The sequence below is a fragment of the Nuphar pumila genome, chromosome 6, assembly GCF_984573655.1.
Source record: "Nuphar pumila chromosome 6, dmNupPumi1.hap1.1, whole genome shotgun sequence".
NCBI lineage: Eukaryota > Viridiplantae > Streptophyta > Magnoliopsida > Nymphaeales > Nymphaeaceae > Nuphar > Nuphar pumila.
In genome coordinates this window covers 2,466,865-2,491,290 of record NC_143254.1, presented here as the reverse complement: position 1 = coordinate 2,491,290, position 24,426 = coordinate 2,466,865, and the positions used below count along the sequence as shown (strand labels likewise).

Genomic DNA, 24,426 nt, shown 5'->3' with positions numbered 1-24,426 from the left:
ACCAAGTAGCTTGCATGCCAAGAGGGAGAGAGCAGGTTGAATGCATGATATTCATTCATTAGGGATACTTAGCAAGCGCTGAATCTGATATCTTTTTGTCCAATTCACATGTATCCTATTCCGATATTGAGGTTTGTCAAATGAAATCATATTTTTTTTTTCAAAAAAATAAATGAAATGGGTCCCAATTTCTGATACAAATTTTTTGTGTATTGATGTCACCATTTTTCCCATTTCATCGGTTCAATCACCACCATTTAGTATGCTAATGTCATCATTTCACAGTGGATAGTGGTGATTAACACCAAAAAATTGTGTTTTGTCAAATCACCTGATCTGTTCTCCAAAAGAACCATGACACCAGCACTTCAGATGATTGCATTCATGATTCAACAAATTCCCCCTCATTCATTTTCCGGGTAGGAGATCGGGATTAGAACAATATCCAGATCTTTGAACAGTAGCTTCATGATCTCAAGTGCTCATCAGAGGTAACTGTTGTTTTGAGAAACTGAGTTTTTTTTTTTTAAATATATATATATATATATATATATATATATATATATATATATATATATATATATATATATATAATGGATAGAAGATAGTAGCTGGGCACTCCTTAGCTACTCAAACCGTGGTCACACAGATCTTGTTTAGATCCAATTACCAACGGCCAGCCTGTTGACCTCTTAAAAAAAAAGGCAAACACTAACCCCGGATGGGTGAACCCAACTTATGCAGTCGCTCTCCTTCCCCATCGAGACGTAGGTGCCAGTGGCGGAGCCAGGGGTGGGCGGTCGCCCACCCCAGAATTAGAAACCGAGTCGAAATATGATACGACTCGGGTCTTCTCACGATTTGGTGGTTGCATTCTTTCCTTGCGAATGCTTGTCGAAGAAGATCAGAGCAGGGTGGTGCAGGAGTGGAGATCAAGCCTCCCTGCGATACAGAGTACCCTATGGCCTATGGCACCCAGACGCAGGAGACGGTGGACATGGGATGGAGCCAGCCGAGGGAGTTGCTCCGCCTCATGCTGTGGCGAGGACCGTCCCCTCCGAGAGGGAGCTGAAGAGGCACCTCAGTTGGAAGACTTTCGGCTTGCTGCTGGATCACCACCGAGAAGGAGGTGGCTCAACTACCGAAACAGGCTTTCGATCTCGATCTATGATCTTCACCACCACGGAGGCTTCGAGCCATTGCGCCACCGATAGAGGTCGATCATCACCACCCGAAGTCTGCCCACCCAACGAAAAACTTCTGGCTCCGCCACTGGTAGGCGCCTAGCACCAACTGGTCTCTCTCTCTATGAACCCTGTTTTTTGTGCCTCTCGCCATCAGGGTTCACCCAGTTTTTGTTTCATTTTTTTTTAGGTTTGATTCAGAAATTTAAATATCTGAATCAAACCTTCTCCTTCGCTTCCTTCACCACTCGTAAGCCTCTTTCTCTCAGGGCTCCTTTGGTTTCTGGTGCCTTTGTCATCATGTTATGAGGTCAAGGTTTAGGGTTTTATCTCTTTTTTTTTTCCCTTAATGTTTGTTTTGTGGGTTAGGGGCTTTTGGTATATGAGAAGTTAATTTGTTCATCCATTGTGGGTTAGGGTTTTTAGGATTTTGAAATATGAGAAGTTAATTTGTGCATCCATTGTTTCTGCTCTTTCGGTGTCTTCTGAACGTGCATGAGTGCAATCTTTGTCGCAGTTTTAGTCATTTCGTCTCGTATATTTTTCTTATATTCAAATTTTGACATTATTTGGAATGTTTATTAAGCTTCTATTTTGTTAGCATATAATGTTCTTAATAAACAAATGATTCCACTAATCTATATATTTTTTATTGACGGGTAATTAGGTTTAGACACTGATCATATCCCATTAAAACCCCAACCTTTTATGCCCAGACCCATTAACCTGTATGGGTCTACATTTTTCAAACATACCCATACTCTACCCAACCAGAATAAAAAACGGGTCTACTGAAAACCTGATAAGATGTACACCCAAATCCGTTAACCCATATGGGTCCACAGTTTTTAGCTGTACGTGAACCGAACACAAACCTGAATGAGATAGGGTCGGGTTTGGGTCCCGAACCAACCCGGTTACACCAAGCACCTCACAGCAATCATAAGAATAATCCCTTAAAAAGGTAGGTGCTTATTTTAAATATATAAAATTGAAATGGCTACATGCAGTTTTTTTCATGTTTTAGGCAACTATATGTATTAGTATCAATTTTTGCATTCAAATCCGAGTTGGAAGCTGACTAGGATCTGATGCATAAATGCCAGATTTTAAGCAAATTGGTTCTATATTCGGTTTTAATTCTCTACCCGAATTTGAATATGAATCTAGGTTTAATTATGTCAGATCCGATTGAGTCAGACTTGATAATGCCTGTAGTGACCCAAGTCTGACCCGTTTACATCCCAAATGTGCATACACACCCCTTTCACTTTGCACCGATTATGGCCTCAGAAGTCAGAAGCTGGTTTTGTTCCTTGTTGTGCAATATTTGAAACATTAGTAAGCTATATGTAAATATCTGATAACTATGGCACCATTATGTAAATTACCCACAATTTATTTCCAATAATATTTCGCAGGAAGAAAACGGGAAATAAAACGGCGGTACGTTTGGAGTTTCAAACGGCACCGCCTTAAACCCTAAGCCCTAGCGCAAACCCCCTCTGCCGCTCCCGCGCTAGAGACTAAAGGGCACCGCGACCGTCGTCTCTAGAACTCATCATCTCCTTTCTTTCGCACAATCAGGAAACAGGAGAAGACAAGGGAAGAGAAGAAAAATAATGGGGGAGGATCGACAACGTATTCTTCGTGGTGCCCTTGACAGGCTCATCGCTCGGTGCGTCCCTCTTCAATCCGACCAGAGATTTCTCGCTCTCTCCCATAAGGTATTGCTTCGTCATCGTCTTTTGTTGCGAAAACTGCGGAAAAACGTTGTCCTCTTTCATTTCCTGTTTCTTATAGCCGGTTGCGTTCGCAGGGAGATTCGCTTCAGGAAGAGGAAGTAGTGGAAGCGGTGTCGGACATCTTCTTAGATCCCGATTTCACGGTTCCTATACTGGGATGCTTTAGGCCCTTCACGCGGAGAATCGTCGGCAGAGCGGTGGAGATTCTCTGCCTCGTGAAGGATCGGTCGGGGGAGATAATGGATATGGATGACGAGGAGGGACGTGGGTTCCAATTCTATTTTAGAAGCGGTTGGAGCCTGCAGTTGCACGAATTCACGGTTTTAGCATTCAGTCGGAGCCTGGCCTTGGCTCCTTTCGTTTTAGGGTACGCTCCTTTGCCGCCGATTACTCACTGCTTCTCAGAGTCATTCGCGATTGCCTTGCATTGTTTACTTCGGCATTCTGTTAAATGAGTATTCAAAATTGAATTGTGGTTTTACCGATGTTTTAGTCGGCAATTTATTCTCTCACTTCCCGTCCTGGGCGCTTCTATGCACAGTGGAAACAACAATACCGAGTGTGGTGTGCTTGATGTTGCTGTGATGTTGTTGTAGACCTATGGTGCATAATTGAACATCCAATTGGATTAAAAAAAATTGAGACATCGTTCGCTGATCCAGCCTGTTTTCTGAGATAGATAGGTTGCACTGCCTAGTAGTGAGATGAATTCAGTTATTTTTGATCAATTTACCGGGGTATCCTGTGGAAACTAAACCAGCAGTTTTAATAAGAGAATCATTATTGAACAGTCAGTTCAGAAAAACGTGCAAGGTTTTCCTATAATATCAAATACATACCGAACTCCATGAACTTGCAATAAATTACATATTGATATGTGTTCTTACTGATGCATGTGTATTTGGAGCGTGCATGTGGTTAGCAATTTTGGGTACATAAGGCTACATGGGCTTTCACATATTACTTCTGTTTTATTCTTGAGGTTGTTGTAGTCATTGCTCCTTTGTTTTTGGCGATAGGATTAGAATATTTATGGGATGTGATCCCATCTGGTGGCGAGTGAGCTCTCATCTAGTAGGCAGTATATCAACACAAGGAGAGTTGAATTAATTGCTTTGAATGATCTTCTAACAGTTTTATCTAGGAATAACTTTCTTCCAAACGGGAAGTGTTAAACCTAGTAAGCCCAGCTCACAGCTATGAGGTTAGATGATATGTATGACAGTTTCTAATTATTTAGTGGATACCCATTCCATCATTATGAATCTGTATAGCTGAATTGATATCCAATGAGATTCAGCCCGCTCTAGGAAATGAGCTAGTGATGCAACGTATAGATATGAGATTGGGTGTATTCACAGTTACACCTTACAATCATAGAGGGGATAGCCAATTCAATATTTTGTGAATCTCTTTAACTGAATTGATATCCAAAGAGATTTAACCTGCTCAATGAAAGTGTGTGCACATATGTGCATGCATAAAGTGTATGTGTCTGCATGTGCGTGCATGTTCAAGCATGTGCAAATGTGAATGTGTGGGAGTGTCTGTATGTGTTTGTGTGCTTGTGTGAGTTTTGAAATTTCTCTGTCTTATGTCACATTTATACAGATGTGGGAATGGCACACGGTGCATGCACACTTAGTATGATGCAACAATTCTAAAAAATTAGGACATGGGAACATGGCTGTATCTCTTATGGGGTTTGAACCTAAGACACCTCCGTTGTGATAGTGTGACTTAACTGATCCAGCTAGCTCATTCAACCTTAGCTAGTATGGCCCTTTTATATTACATAAGACATGAATTTTTCCAATTGTGAAAATTTGGTGTACCATCGGCCATTTGATTTTTTTCAGCTCTTAAAAATCTGCCTATAAAATGTAATTCAACAATCCAAAACCTTTTTTAACTAAACAAATGATAATCATCATAATTTTGGTGCTTGATTTAAAAAAAATCAATAAAACAAGGGGAAAAAAATAGTCGTCACTAGAGAGTATGATACAATTGAAGGCTGCCGATATTTACTCTATATTTTGCTTAGTTTGTATTCACACACTTTTCTTTTTAAACTTGTCATCAATTACATTACAATTGAATTTCAGCTTGATTATATTAGTTGAATTTTTTAATTATAATGACTTATAATGGTTGTTCCAGAGTTTGCACTTGGAAAGATAGCATTAAATCATGAATATCATTTCAAGTGCAGACTCTTTAACAACAATTCTAAGTCATTATAAATAAAACCTCAAATAATAAAATTAAGTTGAAATTGAAATGTAATGTAAAATAAATTTTTTTAAAAGAAAAAGCACATGAATACAAAATAAGCAATCAAGATCATAAAATAAAATAGATAGAGTTGATGAAATACTGTTTGACTGTGTCCGTGAAGTGTGTGGGTGTGTCCATGTGTCTTGTCGTGTTGAGACGGGATACACATGCTAAGTGTCCATGTGACACACTCTGTATCTGCTTTTGTTGTTTTCACCTGTGGTAGGGAGCACACTTCATCTCTAGACTTTGTATTAGCCTTTGGCTCATGATATTTGAAATACATTAGTGTTAGTGAAGAGTGGACATGTTAAAAACTGCTATAACACACATGTTAGCAACACCCTATTGTCTTTGTTTGTGTGTGTGTGTGTGTGTGTGTGTGTGTGTGTGTGTGTGTGTGTGTGTGTGTGTGTGTGTGTGTGTGCAAGCAAATATATAAATCATGCACGCCTCAAGTTCTGTTTTTGTTGTATTCTTTTGCCTCTATTGGTCACCAGTTCTTTATTTCAACGAGGGTTTGAACTTTGTGGGCTTATTTGTACTACCATGTGCCTTTATTTTGTGATATTTTCATATAGCAGAAGAAGATGGCAGCACTTTGAGTAGAATTATCAGATATTGATGTGTATATCTTTTTACTTGATGTAGGTATATCTTGAGTTATTTCCAATTTGCTCCTCCTCCATTTGAGCGCCTCAGACGAAGTTCTTTTGTTGCATCTTGTCAGGTATGTGGTTCTCTTTTTTTATTGGTTCTTCTTTGACAATGCTGTGAAAGATTGTTTTGGGAAACATGTTTGCTTTGAATAATAGATGAATGAGAATAAGGTTTATCTAACCTTACTGTTGCCTTTCATGAAAAAAATGTAAGCAAATGAAAAAAATGTAGCTTTAGCATTATTTTTCTATTTTACATGTACATCTGCTGCCACATGTGTTTGGTAGGTACCATATCAACTCCAACCTGCCTTTTCATATATGCACCTCTCTCATGCCACTTGTGCAGTTATTCGTGTTATGATATATAAACTGGACTACCTTGGTTATTGCACCCAGTTAGATCCAATGAATTTTGATGCTAAGAAACTTTGTGAATTGTGATATTTAGTGCTTGTTACTTGATTTTTGCATTTTCCATGCCTTTATGCTGCTTTACTTCTTGTTTTCATGCAGTTTTTCTTTTCTTTTAATTATTGTTAGACAGTTACTTGCCCAAGGCTTTTGCTTCACTTTTCATCTGGAGGTTAACCTAATATACTTAAGTATATCTAGTTCCACTGTAACAAGATCTGCTAGAATGAAAAAAGAATGCCTATAATGCTTCCAAATAGCATCTCAAACTGAAAGGTGTGCAACATAAATAGAATCTAACCATGTTTAATGCATCTGTAATGCATGCAAATGTCTGTAAGGAGCTTAATTTTGCTTGAATGTACACAAATAGAAGCTAGCTTGAATTGTTGCTCGATAGCAACTGACTCATTTATATGGCTTCATACCACCCAGAAATTCAATTTTTCTTAATCTTATAGTCACCAGTATCATTTTCAGCAATTTCTTGGCAATATTTTGTCTAGGGAGTTTTCTGTGAGAAATGAGTTTTCTCAAGAAAATCTTGGGTAAATCTAATAAGTTCTAAAATTTTAAGAAAATGCAAAGAAGAAGAACAATAAGAAATAATAGGTCTTAGTAGTACTTTTCTTACGAAAATATAAAGAAACAGTTATAAAAGGTTTTTAAATTATAAAAACAAAAAATTAAGATATGTGTAGAATATATGTAATAAGGATTTTTTTATATAACTAGTGATAATAGCGTGATATATGTTATGCTGATATCCTTAAAATATCATGATTTTTTATTGTCTGTGGTAAAAGAACACAATATTTTCAATACAAACATACTGATGGCCATTTTTATCTTCATGGGACCTTGAATATTTTAAAATTTCTCTTGCAGGATGCTGCACACTTATTAAGGGTCATTCGAGCATCTTATCGCTTCCTGGAGCTAGAACCTGATGTTTTTTCTGGGCTGTGGGACTGGGCTTGTGTCTTAGACCTGCACCAATGGTCTACCATTGTTAATCCAAGCAAAGGTCAGGAAGAGGAAATTTTGGACATAAGATGGTGCTGCATACAAGCATTATCAGTTATCCTGAAGATTAGTGATAGATCAAACAGAAACATGGGTCTCACTGCAGATGCTGGTCTTGGATGCTTTCTTCGGTTGGTTTGCATTTGATGTCTTATTATATAATGTTTTTATAAGATGCGAGTACAATGATTGTTGAAACAACATTGATCTTATTGGGGGCAAAATTTGTTATTGGCAGTTGGAAGGATTTTTGTCAGGATATCTCCATCGAAAAGGCTGGTTGGTATATGGAAGAAAAAGATCAGGAAATAATGGGGTGCTCTGATGATAAAACTACTCTTTATGATAAACTCTCTTTTTACAACTCTCTGATAATTCCTTCATCAGATAACCGTCCTCATGATATGCGAAGAGGGGATGACACTAAGAGTAAACGGTATGCATATATGTTTATCTGATGCGGCATCTAGTTGATTCTTTTTACCTACATCAAATGATCTCTATTAGTGCTCATATTTTTTTTGTTTTTTTCCTCTCTCTGAATGTCAGTTACACAACAAACTTGCCATTTGTCCTAACTTCAGCCATGAAAAGGAGCTTTGACATGGCTTTGTTGGCGCTAAGTCAAGAATGGCCTATTCTTCTGCATGGTCCCACGGGTTCAGGGAAGACTGCATTAATTAATGAAATGGCACGAGTTACTGGGAATAAAGGTTGTGTTCTGCTTGTTACCATTTCTTGGAGTTTATTAATTTATGGTTTCTTTCTGATGTTCCTTTAAGAGGCCTTCCATTGGATGTTGTAAAATTATTCAACTATTGATCAATGTTAAGATTTCAATTTTTCATTTTCTTGTATATACATTGTTTGCCTACATCCTTGTTTCTTCTCATCATATTTTCTAGTGGCAGTTTCTTCAGCAGTTTCAAGATTGTATTGCTAGTATCTTTTTTATTCCATGAGATGAGGTAGCCCTTAATTTATGAAAAGTCTGTAACACAAAAAGAGTGCAAGTTGGATATCACTGGCTCCCAACTGAAATACTGAGATTTTTACATGAACTCTATGAAAGTGTGAAGGATGTGAGCAGTCATTAGGGATTTTTTGTAATTCTACCAGTTGGCAAGGTATTCAGCTAATTTCATTATGATGGATGCCTCATTAAAATTGTAAAAATCTGGAGCTGTTATACTCAGTTGGGTAAGGGATGTGGAAATGGCATCAACACATGCAAACAACAAATGCAAGAGAAGTGAAACAAGTAGGTTGCAAAATGGAAGTAGTGGTTGTATGTGAGTTTTACCAAAGTGCATTCTTCTAAACCTTTTCATTCAGTTTTGTTAGGGATTTACCTTTGGCAAAACCATCCAAAATAGGCATGTGCCACTTAAACTGGCAATTACGCAGTTTGCTTTGATAGAAGATGGAAGAATGTTTTGCTTTGTGCTCACCACGAATTTGTAAGTTTTACAGGTAAAGCATGATAGTTCTGGAGGAATTTATAGTTCCTGTAGCAGAAGCTCAATTCCAGCTTCAAGGAAGTTTGATTATGTTATGGGCAAAGTGAGCTGTTCAAAAGCAAGCTTCGGCTATAGCTTTGGAAGCATGTAGGAGGATGCTTTGTCAAAGCGTATCTTTGAGGCCTTAGAGGGCTTCTGATAATTATTCCATAATTCCCTCAGGCTTTTTTGATGCGTGCTTCTGGAGAAGAGCATTTGAGAGTCCCTGGGGGGTTTTGGTTACCATGCCTTATCTTTCAAGCAAGATGACTATCATGTGCATGGTTGACTTTTTGGTTAGGCGGAGGTTATTTCTACGATTGTCCTAAATATTTTTTGGAACAATGTCATGCAATTATTAGTGTATAACATTAATTTGATTGAGAATTTTAATATTAACTGCTTTCAGATTTTGATGGAGGTAATTTTATAGTCTGTTTGCCTCCACTTTTGTGCAGATATTCTTTTTATTTACATGGATGACCAAATGGATGTCAAAACATTACTTGGAAGTTATGTGTGCACTGAGACTCCTGGTGAGTTCAAGTGGCAACCTGGTTCACTCACACAGGTCTGTACAATGATTGGTCATAGTATGCATTTAATCTCGAATTGTTTTTTATTCTGTCACTTCTGTGTCCTCATTTGTGAATTCCTTTTTTTTTCCTGATAGGCCGTTCTGAATGGATTCTGGGTTGTATTTGAAGATATTGACAAAGCACCATCAGAGATATTGTCTGTTATTGCACCTTTATTAGAGAGTCAAAATTTATTTATCAGCAGTCATGGGGAGGTCATTTTCAATTCTGCTTGTTGTTGTTTGATATCTTTGATTTCGTGGATGTTGACATGGTTTTCTTCGACCTTCTAGATTCTCTAAAATATCTACTCTATCAAGCTTATGCAGTAACTGTACATGGAAATAGTTTCAGAATGGAGAGTTTTCCAAGTCCTTTTTTCTCCCGTGACGCATGGATAAACGTGGGGCGCTTTTTTTTATTTATTTCTGTGAATACAATAGTAGATGATCTTTGTATAATCTTATGATTGGTTTAATAGCTGTTAAATTGAGATTCTATGTTTGCTGTTCTATATTTTCGATAAATTGATCTGATCTTTACAGTGGAGAGGCCAGAAAGAATCAGAAATTCAAAGTATTGCCTTACTAGCAGGGAAATTTGATTGTGGCAAAATGTGCCTGTGTATTCTAGTACCTAAAATATTATTAGTTTAGCTTATTTAAAGAAACAGTTTAGACTACAAGTTGGATTTATAAGATGATGCATGGATACACACTGAACTATGCTTCTGTTTGCCAATTGCAACTAGAATATTTTTTCTTTTAATTGCTTAAGATAACTACAGTTTTTGTAGAAAGCTAAAAGTAAAGCCTTTGATTGATCAGTCCTCAAGAACGGGTTTAGGGAATAATGTGCAGAAAAATTAGTTTTATATGGTTAAATTCTTCTTCTTTGCTTGTCATCATAACTAGAGTACTTTTACCTCTTATCAAATGCTCAAGATACCTATTGTTTTCATGGAAAGCTAAAACAAAATCCTTCAACCTGTCAAAATGTGGGTGTTGGTGAAGTTGCTAACCAGTGTTGTGAAAAGCGTTGAGGCGTAGCGAGGCGCTCCACCAAAATCTGAGGCGAGGCGTAAGCCTCGAGGCGCAAAGGGTAAGCCTCAAAATTTTTTTTATTAAAACTTAACAAAAACTATACAAATTATCTAAAATTATAAATAAATAAGAAATGCTTTATTGATGAAGCAACAACCAACAAAAAATAAAAAATCTCAAATTTGCAGATTTTCATATTAGGTGTATTTGCAGTTTTTCATTAAAAACAAAAACACATAGATACCGCGATTTCAACATATTATATCTTTTTCACTGTCAAACACGCGTATCAAAAATTTCTCCAATGCTGGAAATGCATATCAGGTGTATTTGCAGATTTCCAGCAAAAGCAAAAACACACAGCTGCAGTGATCTTATCCATTAACATACAAAAAAAATAACCATCTAATGAAACATAAAACACAGACATTTTTTTAATGTAACACCATGTTTCTGTACATAAAAGAAAATGCAGGACCCCTAGCAGATACACGACGGAATGTATTTGGCACAGAATCATCCTGACAAAAGTAAATAAAATCACGCCTCATAGCAAAGTGCACTAATCTTTTGTTTTTCTTTTATTTTCAGATGCATATTGAGAATGCCGAGCACATTCAGAGGTGTATTGAAAATGCAGAACACCTTTGGATGTGTATTGAAAACGCAAATCGTACTCGGAAGCATCTTGAAAACGCAGAGCACATTCAGAGGTGTATTGAAAACGCAGAACACATTAACTGAAAACAAAAAGAATAAATTAGAATAGTTGAATGCATTTTCTGTGCATGAACTACGGCAAAAAGAGAGACAAAATCTGTGCATTTTTTTGTATCACGCGAGAGACGAGACAAGAAGAAGAGGAGAACGAGAGAGAAAAAAAAATCCATACCTGTTTAGGGGCTCCACCATGCGAGCGAGAATGTTGTGAGCCTGTGAGAGCCGTGAGGGAGAGAAGGCTGTGAGAAAAAAACAGAGATAGGGGTTAGAAAAAAAAATAAAAACACATAAAGGGGTCGTAGGGCTTTCTTTAAGCCCTATTTTTTTTGAACCCTCATTTGACCAAATAAATCGATGCGTGTACACCTCAGTCCGAGGCGCGCCTCGCCTCAAGGCGTGTGCCTCAAGGCCTATGAGGCGCACGCCTCAAGGGTATTGCGTTTCAAGCCTGCGCCTCAAGGCACAAAGGCCCTCGCCTTGAGGCGAGGCGCGCTTTTTGAGCCTTGAGGCGTGTTTTTAATAACACTGTTGCTAACCGACCTTTTTTTAATCAGCTTACTTTCATCAGAAGTGTTTGTGGAAATTGCCCTCTCTACACTTCTTTTCTTGCTTTTGTTTTATTTGCAACTAATAGTTGGGTCCTAAATGTGTATCTAGTAGATGTTAGTGAGCAACAAGCTCAAAGAGAACCTTAGAAGTTAATCTCTAGAAGGTCCTACTCAACAATCCCACGTAAGGCACCTACTTATCACAATTTGTCAAGTAGAAGAGAGGATAAATGAGAGAGGAATAAGAGAATGAGAGCACCAATTAGTTTCTCAATGAGAGTGGGTGGCTCCCTAGGCACTCTTATTATAATGTGGTTCTTTTTAGGGTTATCTGTAAACAAACGTTAACACTTGTGCATGTTACAGCACACCATCAATAAAAGACTATAACTTGAATTCCTAAAACGCCTCTAATTGACTGACTACTATTCTAACATTCTCCCTCAAGTTGTACATGGTTTTGAAACATGTAAAACTTGTTTTTGAGGTTCTTGTGTCAGTGCTTTGATTACCTCTCTGTTAGATTTCAGAAGATTTGTGTAAGGATATTGAATTTGTTGGAAATAACTTGACATCATTGAGAAGTAAAAAGCAAAGAAGTGTAGCTGGATCAAGTACATAAGCAGAATATAGAGCTTTAGCGGGAGCTATTTCTGAAGTAGTGGATCAAATGTTTGTTGAATTGTTTTGGATTTAATTCAAATCAGTTCATCATCTATTGTTATAGTAAAGTCCATTGGAACTTGCTGCAAATCTTGTGTTTCATGGTATCTGCAAATCTTGTGTTTCATGACACATCTAAACATATTCATATTTACTATCACTTTGTTGGAGAATAGATAGGATGAGCAGATTAAAACAGTTATATTGAATTATTGATTCAGAACATCATATTGTATACATTTTCACAAAAGCTCTGTCAAAGAAAAGATTCAATTATTTGAGGAGCAAGTTCTACATGAAGACAGGCGATGGCAGTGTTGACATTTTGTATACCTAGTTGATGCCACCCTTAGGAATGGAAAGGCGGTGGCAATCTTTGTCATTTTTGTCCGAAGTAGTTGTAATTTATTGTTAACCCTAACAGGGTTCAACTATAAATATAACTTTAAGATAGGATGCCCTTCTATCCTCTCATCTCATTTTGGCACTGGGCTGCACTTCTTCTTGAGTTCCTTCTTTCATCTTTGCCTTCTTCAACCTAACCCTTTAGGTTTTTTACTGGAGTGGATCTAGTGATTCTTTTATGTACCTCAAGATTCTCCTCACAACCTCCATATATCTCGTTTTGGAGCATGCATCAACTATGGTTCTTGGTTGACAGCATAATCCAACTTGTTAATCCCTACTGTGCATCTGATTTTTCTGTGTGATCGAGATGAAGGCCTTTGTCTTAATCCTATGTTAATCATCTCTTCCAGGCTTATAGAAGTTTCTATTGGTTTACAATCTAGCATGTCACTAGGTATAGTAGGGCTTTCACACATTTATACCAGGTTACTATTGAAGAGTCCATTTTGCTGGAGCACCTATTCACTGAGAAAATAGCTCAAAGGACCTCAAATTCTTATATAATATTTATGGTGCAAGATCCTTTACGGGTTCTTAGTCTTGATGGGATTGCTTCGTATGATGACAACACTTTGGACTTTTATAAACCCAGTTTGTTAAGTAACTGCGCTTAAATTTCTGCCATTTTCTCCACCAAAAGAAAATCAACTATGTTCTCCATGCTTGGTTCAGCCCCATTAATTGCCTCCTATCTCAATATGGTAGTGGAAGTTTCCCATTCAGATTTAACCTCACAAACTCTCCCTGCACATTTTTCAAATGCGTTCTCAACATCCAACTAGTGCAACTTCATCCATGAGTGGCAGCTCTGGAAATAAGTATTCTTGCTGTTGCCATGCGTGAGACAGTTCTATTGAAATTTAAGCCATGTTCCTGGGTGCCCTTCAGCTGTCAGCATTGCATTATATTTTCCTGTGCTCCTGTTTGCTTTATTTTTGTTGGCTCCTGTGGATTCATGTGCAACCTATAACATTCTTGCTCTCTGTCCTGCTCACAACCTCTCAAGTGACATCTATTTTTTCTAACTTGAAAAACCAAAATAAGATTTGTGATAAAACACATATGATATGTGCATTGTAGTCTTGAATTCCAAATGGTCATATAAAGCAACTATCCTTTATGTGAACTAAGACTTGATATTATAACATATTCTTGGATTTTGAGGGCTAACAGCGTGAAAATGCCTTGTCCTTCCCTCCCAGACCTGGCCTCCTTTTGTCCTCCTTGATACAGATTTTTGTTAATTCCATTTGATAATATTCAAGATCCCTCAGCTTCTTGTTTCAGGGCAGTCTCTGTTCCCACATCACTGGTTCTTCATTCTTATTTTACAAATCTTACCTAACTATATGCTGAAGCATATCTTTGTCAAAGCGTTCAATCTCGTGAAGATTTCTAAACTTACTCCATCGTTCCTAATTCCAATCAAGCATTTCACGGGAACATACAATTATACAAATGCTCAGCATCACAATCAATACATGTTGACCATCTGATCACATTTAGGGAGCATGAACACAAAGGCAGCATTATATGAAGAAGGATGTTGGGGAGGTGGGTTGAACCTTAGGGCAAAGAAGAGGTGGCTGTGTACAATTTAAAAATCTAATTGAGCATTAACTAATTAATGTGTACGTATGGCATATTAAGTTAAAAGCCTAGAACTAATAGAGGTCTAAGCTATTAAATTGAAAATGTGTTATGTAGCAAGATCAGATGGGAAAGCTAAATCAATGGTTTTATGAGTAGAGGCATCCTATCACAATAACAATGCTCAGGAAAAACATAAACACCTGTGCAAGTTTTGACAATATACTGTCATGTAAGCCTGATCTTACAGATTAGAAGATTTGTAAGAGTTTGAAATAATACATAACAAAAAGTGCTTTTTATTAGTAAAATAATGTAAGAGAAACTTCACAAAAAAGGTGGCCATGAGATTCCGAATGTGAAGATCTGGTATGTGTAATAATACGGTAGCCTGTCTAGAGTGCATAGAGCCCAAGAAAATAGCCCTCATTGCGATCATGCAGCTTACTGACTTTAGTCAGTCCCTCTTTTCAGCTCTCAGTGTGTTGTTCTTGGGAGGCAGATTGAAAACCTTATAATATCATACCAAGGGGGTTACCACTCGAAGGGAGAGGGGAAGCTGCATCTCAACCTAAGGCTCCAAATTGAATTCAGCAGGGATTGGATTATGTCTAGAATGTGCACCTAATTTCTTTCTAGGGATTGAATCAAGCCCAAACTTGATTGTTTTGAGAAAGAGTCATTTATATCCAGATTTCACTAGTTTCATAATATGCAAAGTAAAATCATAATAAAGCTATGAAGCCTATGATCCTTAAGGGTCTGGGGTAAGTCTATTTCTAGTGGATGGCCCATTTTGATCTGTTAAATTGATTGGGAAATTAGTTGTCTGTGATCCTTTTCATTACAGAATTCATAATGTAGTTCCAAATTTCTTGTCCAAGTATCATATTAATGTCAAGACATTATTTGGATGCAGTGAATTAGTTCCATACATTTAGATTCAAATATTTAGTATAGATCCGAATATCAGTCAATTGATCCAGATGCATGCAATGTAGGAAAAAGTAAAACTGAAAGTAATATGAATTACTTTAGGTTGCACGAAAAGAAATCAAATTGATTTAGTCACTTAATAGTCTAAAGGTATAAAATGTGGACAAAATATTTAAGAACCTTAGAAAGATAGCCTAGTAGTTTGTAAATCACTTCAAGTCTGAGCAGTGAACCATGACCAGTGATACCAATTGTCATTGTTACCGTGGATTAGGTATGTTTACATTAAATTCATCTGTCTAGTGTTTTCAGAAGAAAATGACAGAACTTTATCTAAGCATTGAGGGTGGTTAGCTAGATGAAGCAAAGATGCCATAATCAAGCAAAGAAGATCATGACTCATAAAATGAATGCTTGAGCTGGCTGCTAACCATGATCTACACAGACTTTGAATATGTTTGAGGTGCACCAGAGGTAATTATTATAAGGGGTTTCTTGTGTCCTCTTTCACGTTTTGGTAACTCTGACAACAATGGGGTGTCTCTCAAGTGACAAACATGCGATTGTTTCAATGATTAACAGTGTGTCATTTCATCATGGCTCCACAAAAGTTTAAGGTTTATCACCAATCTATTCATGACCAGTTCTATTGTATAGAAGGTTTTTAATTGACAGTGATTATCAGCCTTTATTAAGTGCAGTGTCAAAGTCACATAAACTAATCTCTCTATTTGTATTGGCACATAGTTAGGCCAACAGTAATATGTAGCTTCTGCAATCATGCATGCACACAAATATTTTCTTTCTTCTTGGTACAAGTAGCACATTCGACATGACCAGAAAAACTATATGCGAGTGAAATATATTAAAATCATATTCTAGTGAAATAAACAAGTTAAATTTGCACAGTGATATGACTAACAGCCATAGATACTTCCATTGAATAAATCATGTCCAAGAAGTTATATAAGTCATGCTACTATCCTGTTATATAAGCCATGCTAATTTCCTGCATTTTGTTCTGTAACTTGCAGTTCTTTGTTAAATATGTATTGATGCTTTTTGGGAGCTAGATTTAGGGCTTGCTTTACTTTTTTGTCTCCATATGTTAATGTAATATCTAAACAGGAGTTCCATTTGTTCATCTCCTCTACGGGGGAATTTCTTCTGTTTAAATGTGGCATCATTCTCTCTGTTTTGTGTTGCATTTGCTTTTCTTAAGCTGCTAATTTGAACATTTTGAAGTATTCTTGAATTTAGGCTTGCTATTTCTAGGTTATGTACGGACTTGGCCCCTTTGTTATGTTTTGCAGACTATTAGTGCAGCTAAAGGGTTCCAATTACTGGCAACAGTATCAAGTTCGAGAGTTGATTTCTACAACAATATAAAAGGTCATCCTTTGTTTACTGAGCAAAATTCATGATTACCCATTTCAGAGTTATGCATTTCATTGAGTCTCTCTATTCAGACCATAGTGACCTGTATCGTTAAAGGTAATTTCTCGGAGAGATTTTCAAAAGTTGATAAATCTCGGGAGTTTAAAAAATTGAAAAAAATATAAATAACAACAAAAAAGCTAAGAAAATAATAAGTTTTGAATTATTTTTCTTCCAAAAATATAAAGAAACACGTTTTAAAGGTTTTAAAATATAAAAGAAACAAAAAAACAGGAAATGCAAACTTAAAATAAAAAAGCGTGCTTTCCAAAAAAATATCGTGAGATATTACTTTTAATATCGATTACCTTAAAATATCAGTGTTTCTCGCGATATTTTCAAAATATCTCCGATATCGGTGACAGTGATTCAGACTTCTATGTTGCTTAATGCTTAAATGTCAACTCCAGGAGTTCTCATTCTCATATGGCTGATGATAAGACATAGCCCTCTGTAAATTCATTTTCCCTTCTTTTGATGATGTCCTATACCTCAAAGTTCTGCTGGTTTTTAAGACTACTAGCTTTTAAAGCCCTTGATTGATCTTTATTTGTCATACATGTGATCATGGAGCTTGCTTTCCATCTAGATAAAAGGTTTTCACTTGTTATTTGTATCACGCTTGTTGGAGAGCTTACATATGATTTGTTTCTGGTTACTATATTTATGGGTATGATTCTTATTTGGTACTGTGGATATGTATAATTGAAAGAAGTTTTGTGATGAAGAAATATATGCATCCTATCGGGATTTTCCCATCCGACCATTTACCATATATATCAAATACTGTGTCATTGCTATCATGTATTTAGAAGTATTGCATTAGTTATTGTTGGCCTCTGGGATTGTTATCCTTAGTCTATTATAAAATTGTAAGAAATCATCTCTTTGAAGGAAGAGGAACTTAGACTTTGCTGTTTCCTAGCTTGGCAAGTATCTGGGTGCATGTTTTCATGAACCTATGTGTTAGTTGGGAGACCTCATGACATGTTATGTTGATGACAGGCAGGAGCCCCTTGAGTGGTCATTGGAGAAAAATTTCTGTTGAGGCTACCTGTAATGAGGATATGCTAGATATCATCAGGAAATGCTTTCCAAGTCTGCAACATCTTGCTCCAAGATTGATAGGTTTGTCAAATTGAGGCCATTTTTTGCTTTTGACATTGTTTCACTCGTAAATCTGATTATGCATACTTTTCAGAAACTATGGTGAAGGTTAACTCCATAATATCACAACGTGGAGGTTATAACCTTGGTGTTGCAGGTTCAGTTAGTACGTTTAGTAGGTTTTCAATGAGGTATTGCATGAACTTTGAATTTATCTGTTGTTTCAGTATCTTTTATTTCATTGCTGTTACCATGCATGATCAAATGTCTTTTAAAATCTTTTGTTTCCTTTATATATTACTGTGCTTTTAAATTGGAGCTGCAGGGATCTCTTGAAATGGTGCAAGAGGATCATGGATCAGTGTATTAGCAGTTGTGGGCCTACATTGTCAGTTTCTGAAGCTACACACATATATCAGGAGGTCTGGCTTAGAGTTGAAATTGTATCGGAAATGTGATTTTCTGTATATTTGCTTGTATTATGCTGCTGACGTATTCTCCATCTTTGTATAGGCTATAGATGTGTTTGCTTCATCAGTGGCATCTCCTGAAAATAGGCTCTTGCTAATGAAAGAGATAGGAAAGATGTGGTTCATACCTGAATCTGAGGCAGAATATATGCAGTGGCACAAAAAACCTGCTATCCAGGTTTTTCATATTGCTGAGTATAGTTTTAATAGCATTGTTGCTTCCCTTCATGGCTCTAAGATTTCTACTGTTTTTTTGCAGAATTGTGATAGCGAATTGAAATTGCAAGTTGGGCGTGTCATTCTGGAAACATCTCGGCAACCGGTACTGCTATTTTGCAAAAGTTTTTGTTCTCTTGAGACCTTCTATGACACAAGTCATCATTTTCATTTCAATAACTTTACCTTTTTTGTTCTTGCAGTTGCAAAAGTGTAGGCGTCATTTTGTCAACATTGGTAGTTCATTACGGATGCTTGAACAGGTGGCTTGTTCTGTTAAGTATAATGAGCCTGTTCTTTTGGTTGGTGAGACTGGAACTGGGAAGACAACACTTGTACAAAATCTTGCTACACGATTGGGAATGCCGTTGACTGTCCTGGTATACATTGCGATTGTTGTCTCTATGCTTTATCAGCTGTTTGTGTCTGTTTGATATGTAACTACAATTTTTTTTGCTTGTATTATAGAATTTGAGCCAGCAAACTGATGCTGCCGATCTATTAGGTGGCTTCAAACCAGTAGATTCACATTCTTTATGTATCACTCTTATGAAGGAGTTCAATGAATTATTCCCAAGAACATTTCCTGTACAGGTAATGCTTGTAAAGTTAGAGAAATTTTGGTCAACAATTGTTTTTGGTGTTCAGTCAATTCCTTAATGCTTGGCTGATGCATCCAGGAAAACACAATGTTTCTCCAACGGGTAAGGAAATATGCAAATGAAAAGAGGTGGAGTAAGCTCTTAAATGCATTTCAAAAAGCTGTTGATACATTCAAGAAACCATTAGGTGAAGTGGAGGAATCTGGGAGTTTCAGGAAGCGAAAAAGATTATTTGGAAAAGATATAGTTCAAAGTTGGATGTCCTTTTCTGTAAGGCTCAATTCAGCCATCAAGCAAACTACTGCTACTTCTTCCATGTCTTTTTCATTTGTTGAAGGGGCATTAGTCGTGGCTTTGAAAAATGGTCACTGGATTTTGCTAGATGAAGTCAATTTGGCACCACCAGAGACCCTACAGAGACTTATTGGCATTCTAGAAGGAGAAGAAGGTACACTTTGCTTGGCTGAAAGGGGAGATGTGGATTACATACATCGGCATCCTGAATTTCGTATGTTTGCTTGCATGAACCCTGCGACTGATGCAGGGAAGAGAGATTTGCCTTTCTCCATTCGTAGCAGGTTTACTGAATTTTTTTTGGATGACATATTGAGTGATGAAGATTTGGATCTGTTTGTGGCTCAGTATATTGAAGATGTGCAGCTTATAGTGAAACCCAATGTGAACCTTGTGAAGAATATTTCAAGTTTTTATAGAGAGTCTAGGAGACAATCAGAAGAAAGGCTATTCGATGGGGCTGATCAGAAGCCACAGTTCAGCTTGCGCTCTCTTGCTCGTGCCTTGGAATATACAAGGATGGCATTGCCAAAGTTTTCATTTGAAAAAGCTCTGTATGATGGGTTTTGCATGTTTTTCCTAACATTGTTGGATCAACATAGCGCTACAATCATGCATGATATGATTATGTCAATTTTGTTGAATGGCTTAGGAAAAGTACCTAAGGATGTGCCTTTTAGTTATTATTGTAGCAAGGAACAGGCACCTGAAGCATTCTCATCTGATTCATTTTGTAAGCGTTATGTTTTGACAGAAAGCATCAAGAGGCACCTTAATTCCCTTGCACGAGCTGCCTTTGTTCGTAGATACCCTGTTCTCTTGCAAGGTCCAACTTCAAGTGGGAAAACCAGTCTTGTTCGTTATCTTGCCACATATTTTGGTCATAGATTTGTTCGCATCAATAATCATGAGCATACAGATCTGCAGGAATATTTTGGTTCTTATGTTGCAGATAGCTCAGGGAAACTGACTTTTCAAGAGGGCATTTTGGTTGAGGCTGTTCGTAAAGGTTACTGGATAGTTTTGGATGAGCTAAATCTTGCACCATCGGATGTATTAGAAGCTCTAAATAGATTATTAGATGACAACAGAGAGATTTTTTTGCCAGAGTTGCAAGAGACTGTGAAACCACATCCGGATTTTATGCTCCTTGCTACTCAAAATCCTCCCATTTCCTATGGTGGCCGTAAGGTGCTTTCTCGAGCTTTCCGCAACCGGTTTTTGGAGATTCATGTTGATGAAATACCTGAGGATGAGTTGAGTACTATATTGGAGCATAGATGCGAAATTCCAAGAAGCTATTCAATTAAGATGGTTAATATTATGAAAGACCTGCAGCGTCACAGGCAGGGTAGTAAAGTATTCGCTGGAAAACTTGGGTTCATAACTCCACGGGACCTATTTCGCTGGGCTGACCGTTTTCGGAAGTTTGGTACTAATTTAGCTAAGGATGGCTACTACATTTTGGCTGAAAGGTTGCGAGATGAAGGTGAACAAGAAGTTGTTAAAGAAATTTTGAAGAAACATCTCCGTGTAGAAATTACCAAAGATTTGTTATATGCTCCTGTATGCTCTCTCTCTCTCTCTATATATGTATGTATGTGTGTGTAATGTATACATATATGTATGTGTGTATGCATGTATGTATGAAAAATATGTCATTGTTCTGATGATACCATGCCGAGGTGCAGTCTTGTTTGTGCAGATCTAGCTACTAAATGTTGGATATGACTTATCAGTTATCTTTTAAATGGTTTATTTGTTATATTAGTTGGTTTAAACTTTAAACCAATATGTGATAATATTCAATTTTCAAGATGGTGAAAAGTTGATAGCTCATGATTGTGAAAATATGGATGGTCAATAAATGGCCCATCACATCATGTTGGGGTCAATGTTCATATATGAAAATGATGAATAGAACATGTTAAACATGATCAAAAGGTGTTTTTGGACATTAGATCTATGTAAACCAAGAGTTCACATCCTTAAGTTATGTTGGTTTAGTACCACACACTGTCACATGGATATGGGTGCAGAGGGTACACCACAAAAAATTCTGAATCTACGGATATGTTGATATGGTTATATATGTATGTGTGTGCGAGTATAGATTTTTGAGGGGTTTGTGGGGTGGATGATATTTGTGTAAAAATAGAAAAGGCAGAGGGGTGGTTTGATATTTCTACTTTACATACAAAGAAAAGGTGGGGAATGAGGAACCCATATCGCCCCCCTTCCCTGTCTCCCTCTCTCATGTTTGAAGTAAGGCGCACGTGCTTGCCCCCCTCTGTCTCTCTTTCCCCATCACTTTCCTCCTCTCCCTCTCTCTCTGCCACTTTTTGTCTCATGATATGGGAAAAGAAAGTAGTGCTTGGGTCGGGTCGGCATTGGATTGGACCCTATCTAAGACACACCTGTACCTATACTTTGCCGTGTTGACACGGGTACCGGAGGTGCTGGGATGTACCCGTGTGACATAGGTGCCACAATCTACTTACTGATATATACAAACATATGTGTATGCGTGTCTATGTTGGGGAAGGGCATGCAGGTATTTGTGTAGACATTAAAAGTAGGATATTCCAGGACATCCTTGTGCTTTCAGACTTATTCATAGTTACTAGAAGCACCCCTTTAGGGGGGGGGGGAACTGACTTCTGAAGCAGGAAGCGCCACACTTGGGGAAAATCGCTTCTCATATTACTGGAAACACACTTCCCATTTGCTTCTCGGATCACTTCCTCTTGTTTTCCACTCGCTTTTTGCATGTTTCCTTTTTCTTTTTCACATCACAATCGCTTCCAAAACGTATCCTGGCTTACTTCATGTTTCTTTTTAACACTTGCTTCCCCACTTCTGCTTCATGCATCGCTTCTTGGTAACTATGGACTTATCTAATCTGGTTATTTTATGTAGTTTTGTGAATTCGACTGCATATATTGACTCCTAGATGTATAACATTTTTATGTATTTGGTGATGCTTAACGATTAGGCATTAATGTCAAAAGGTACCTTGCATTTGTATGTGGCACTATGTGTTTGACAATATGTGTGTAAGCATGAAACTGTCCTTTTGTTAGAATTTTTTTTGAGGAGCGATTAAAAAAAGTTTATAGAGATGTTTAGTGTGGGAAATCTTTCCACGCAGAAGTGCAGATAAGCAGGTCATCTATTTCTCATATATGATGAATTTTGTGCTTTTCATCAATGGCCATTGAATTAAGAATGCACCCAGCTTGTTGTTACGCCAACTCTAGTGGGAGCACTTGGTATTTTGTGGAGTTGATTAGGTAGTGAAGCACATAAATTGGAGGATGGTTCCCTGCATAAATTGGTGGTGTAAGGAGGAATTATTTTTTTGACAAAATAACGTTGAATAGCTCTTGCAACTGTTCTTGCACATTCCATTTTGTAGATAGTGTCATTATGGTTGTTGCTTACTTTTTTGCTTTCTGTTGATATGTTTAGTGGGAAAAACGTAAATCAATAGTTCATACTGCACTCAGAGGTAGTTCTTTTCCCATTGATATATGAACTTCTACACTAGGAACAATGGTATCTGCAATTATAGCTTTTTTGGGATGTAAATATATCTCCTCTCACCATCTTAATAGTGTATGAGATGAATGCATGCATTTCGATTGGGTTCATATTCGATGGTTGTAATCTTGCATGGATCACTCTTTTGTTGATTTTGACCTTTTGAAAATGTCAATGTAGCTAAAATTCGATAAGGTATTTTGTACTGCCATGTGTTTTTATCGGCTACTTACTGTTACTCGTATGTGAGAAATTTCAGGAATCTTTATCATTCCTTGTTGATCCAAGTAGAAGTTTTCATGCCTCACAAATCATGGGGAAGTATGACCATGACTAAAACATCTGTCTCATACATTCTTCTTTTGGTATGTCTTTTTTTTATATATATTTTCCAATTCTGCAGTGTTACATGGACACAGAGTATGCAGAGGTTGTATTTTCTTGTAGACCGTTGTTATCAAATGCGTGAGCCTGTTCTTCTTGTTGGAGAAACTGGCAGTGGGAAGACAACTATATGCCAGATACTAAGTAATGTTTTGGGTTCACAGTTGCACATTCTAAACTGTCACCGGTACACTGAAACCTCTGATTTTCTTGGGGTAGGTGTTTTTTTCCTGTGAATTATTTAGTTCATCTTTTATGAAAGATGTAGTTCTTTTATTTGGTTTTAGCTTTACTATTTTTTTAGCAAAAGTTTTGGATTGTCAACTGTTCAATCTATCTTCAAATGTTACCTATTGTATTTCAGGGTTATTATCCAGTTCGTGAACGTGCTCGAATTGCTTCTGAGTTTAGCAGCTGTATTGAGAAATTGAAGCTTTTGAAAACCTTCCACGGGGCCAAGATAGTTACTGTATGTTTTTTTGTTGCACAAGACTGTACCTATTGTTGGTTTTGAGTGCTTTAGTATCTTTGTTAAATTTGGCTTATTTTATGCTCCAGTGTTTATCTCTGGATATTGGGGATGCTCAATCTACTTTGGCTTCATTAGATCATTTTACAAGAAATTGTTTGGAAGATACTGGTGCATGTCCTAGTGTTGTGAGAGAAGACCTTAGAACTCTGGAGCAACTAAAACTTGAGCTGTTCAAGCTGCATACTAAATGGAAAGCATTATTTGCTTGGAAGGACGGGCCTCTTGTTCAAGCAATGAAGAATGGTGATTTATTTCTTGTGGATGAAATATCCCTTGCTGATGATAGCGTGCTTGAAAGATTGAACAGTGTCTTGGAGCCTGAAAGAAAATTGGCAAGTCTAGAGATTTCATGATTGCTATCTAATACTGCTATCTTTCAATTGATTCATCAAATTAATATTGTGCCAATTTGGATGGGACAAGCAAGCATTGCCGAAATTTTGTATCTGCTCTTAAAATTCTGTTGCATTTTGGGAGGTTTTCATGATTGCTATCTAATACTGCCATCTTTCATTTGATTCATCCAATTAATATCGTGCCAATTTGAA

General features: G+C 37.2%; 1 protein-coding gene across 3 annotated transcripts in view; it reads left to right on the top strand.

The window, feature by feature from the left end:
* The first annotated feature begins 2,652 nt into the window (after positions 1 to 2,652).
* LOC149833654 (midasin-like protein) overlaps positions 2,653 to 24,426 on the top strand; it is a 100,243-nt gene continuing 78,469 nt past the window's right edge. For all 3 annotated transcript variants that reach the window (XR_016432705.1, XM_090010929.1, XM_090010928.1), the window contains exons 1-21: positions 2,653 to 2,911; positions 3,004 to 3,296; positions 5,861 to 5,939; positions 7,171 to 7,439; positions 7,547 to 7,744; positions 7,858 to 8,021; positions 9,266 to 9,378; positions 9,481 to 9,600; positions 16,607 to 16,685; positions 17,736 to 17,858; positions 17,932 to 18,028; positions 18,163 to 18,259; positions 18,351 to 18,485; positions 18,567 to 18,629; positions 18,727 to 18,903; positions 18,992 to 19,117; positions 19,204 to 20,985; positions 23,222 to 23,283; positions 23,366 to 23,561; positions 23,711 to 23,815; positions 23,905 to 24,210. Coding sequence is in view for 2 of the 3 variants with exons in the window: in XM_090010929.1 (XP_089867055.1) it covers positions 2,807 to 2,911; positions 3,004 to 3,296; positions 5,861 to 5,939; positions 7,171 to 7,439; positions 7,547 to 7,744; positions 7,858 to 8,021; positions 9,266 to 9,378; positions 9,481 to 9,600; positions 16,607 to 16,685; positions 17,736 to 17,858; positions 17,932 to 18,028; positions 18,163 to 18,259; positions 18,351 to 18,485; positions 18,567 to 18,629; positions 18,727 to 18,903; positions 18,992 to 19,117; positions 19,204 to 20,985; positions 23,222 to 23,283; positions 23,366 to 23,561; positions 23,711 to 23,815; positions 23,905 to 24,210 (4,689 nt within the window). In the remaining variant the exon portion in view is untranslated. The remainder of the gene's footprint in view (positions 2,912 to 3,003; positions 3,297 to 5,860; positions 5,940 to 7,170; positions 7,440 to 7,546; positions 7,745 to 7,857; positions 8,022 to 9,265; positions 9,379 to 9,480; positions 9,601 to 16,606; positions 16,686 to 17,735; positions 17,859 to 17,931; positions 18,029 to 18,162; positions 18,260 to 18,350; positions 18,486 to 18,566; positions 18,630 to 18,726; positions 18,904 to 18,991; positions 19,118 to 19,203; positions 20,986 to 23,221; positions 23,284 to 23,365; positions 23,562 to 23,710; positions 23,816 to 23,904; positions 24,211 to 24,426) is intronic.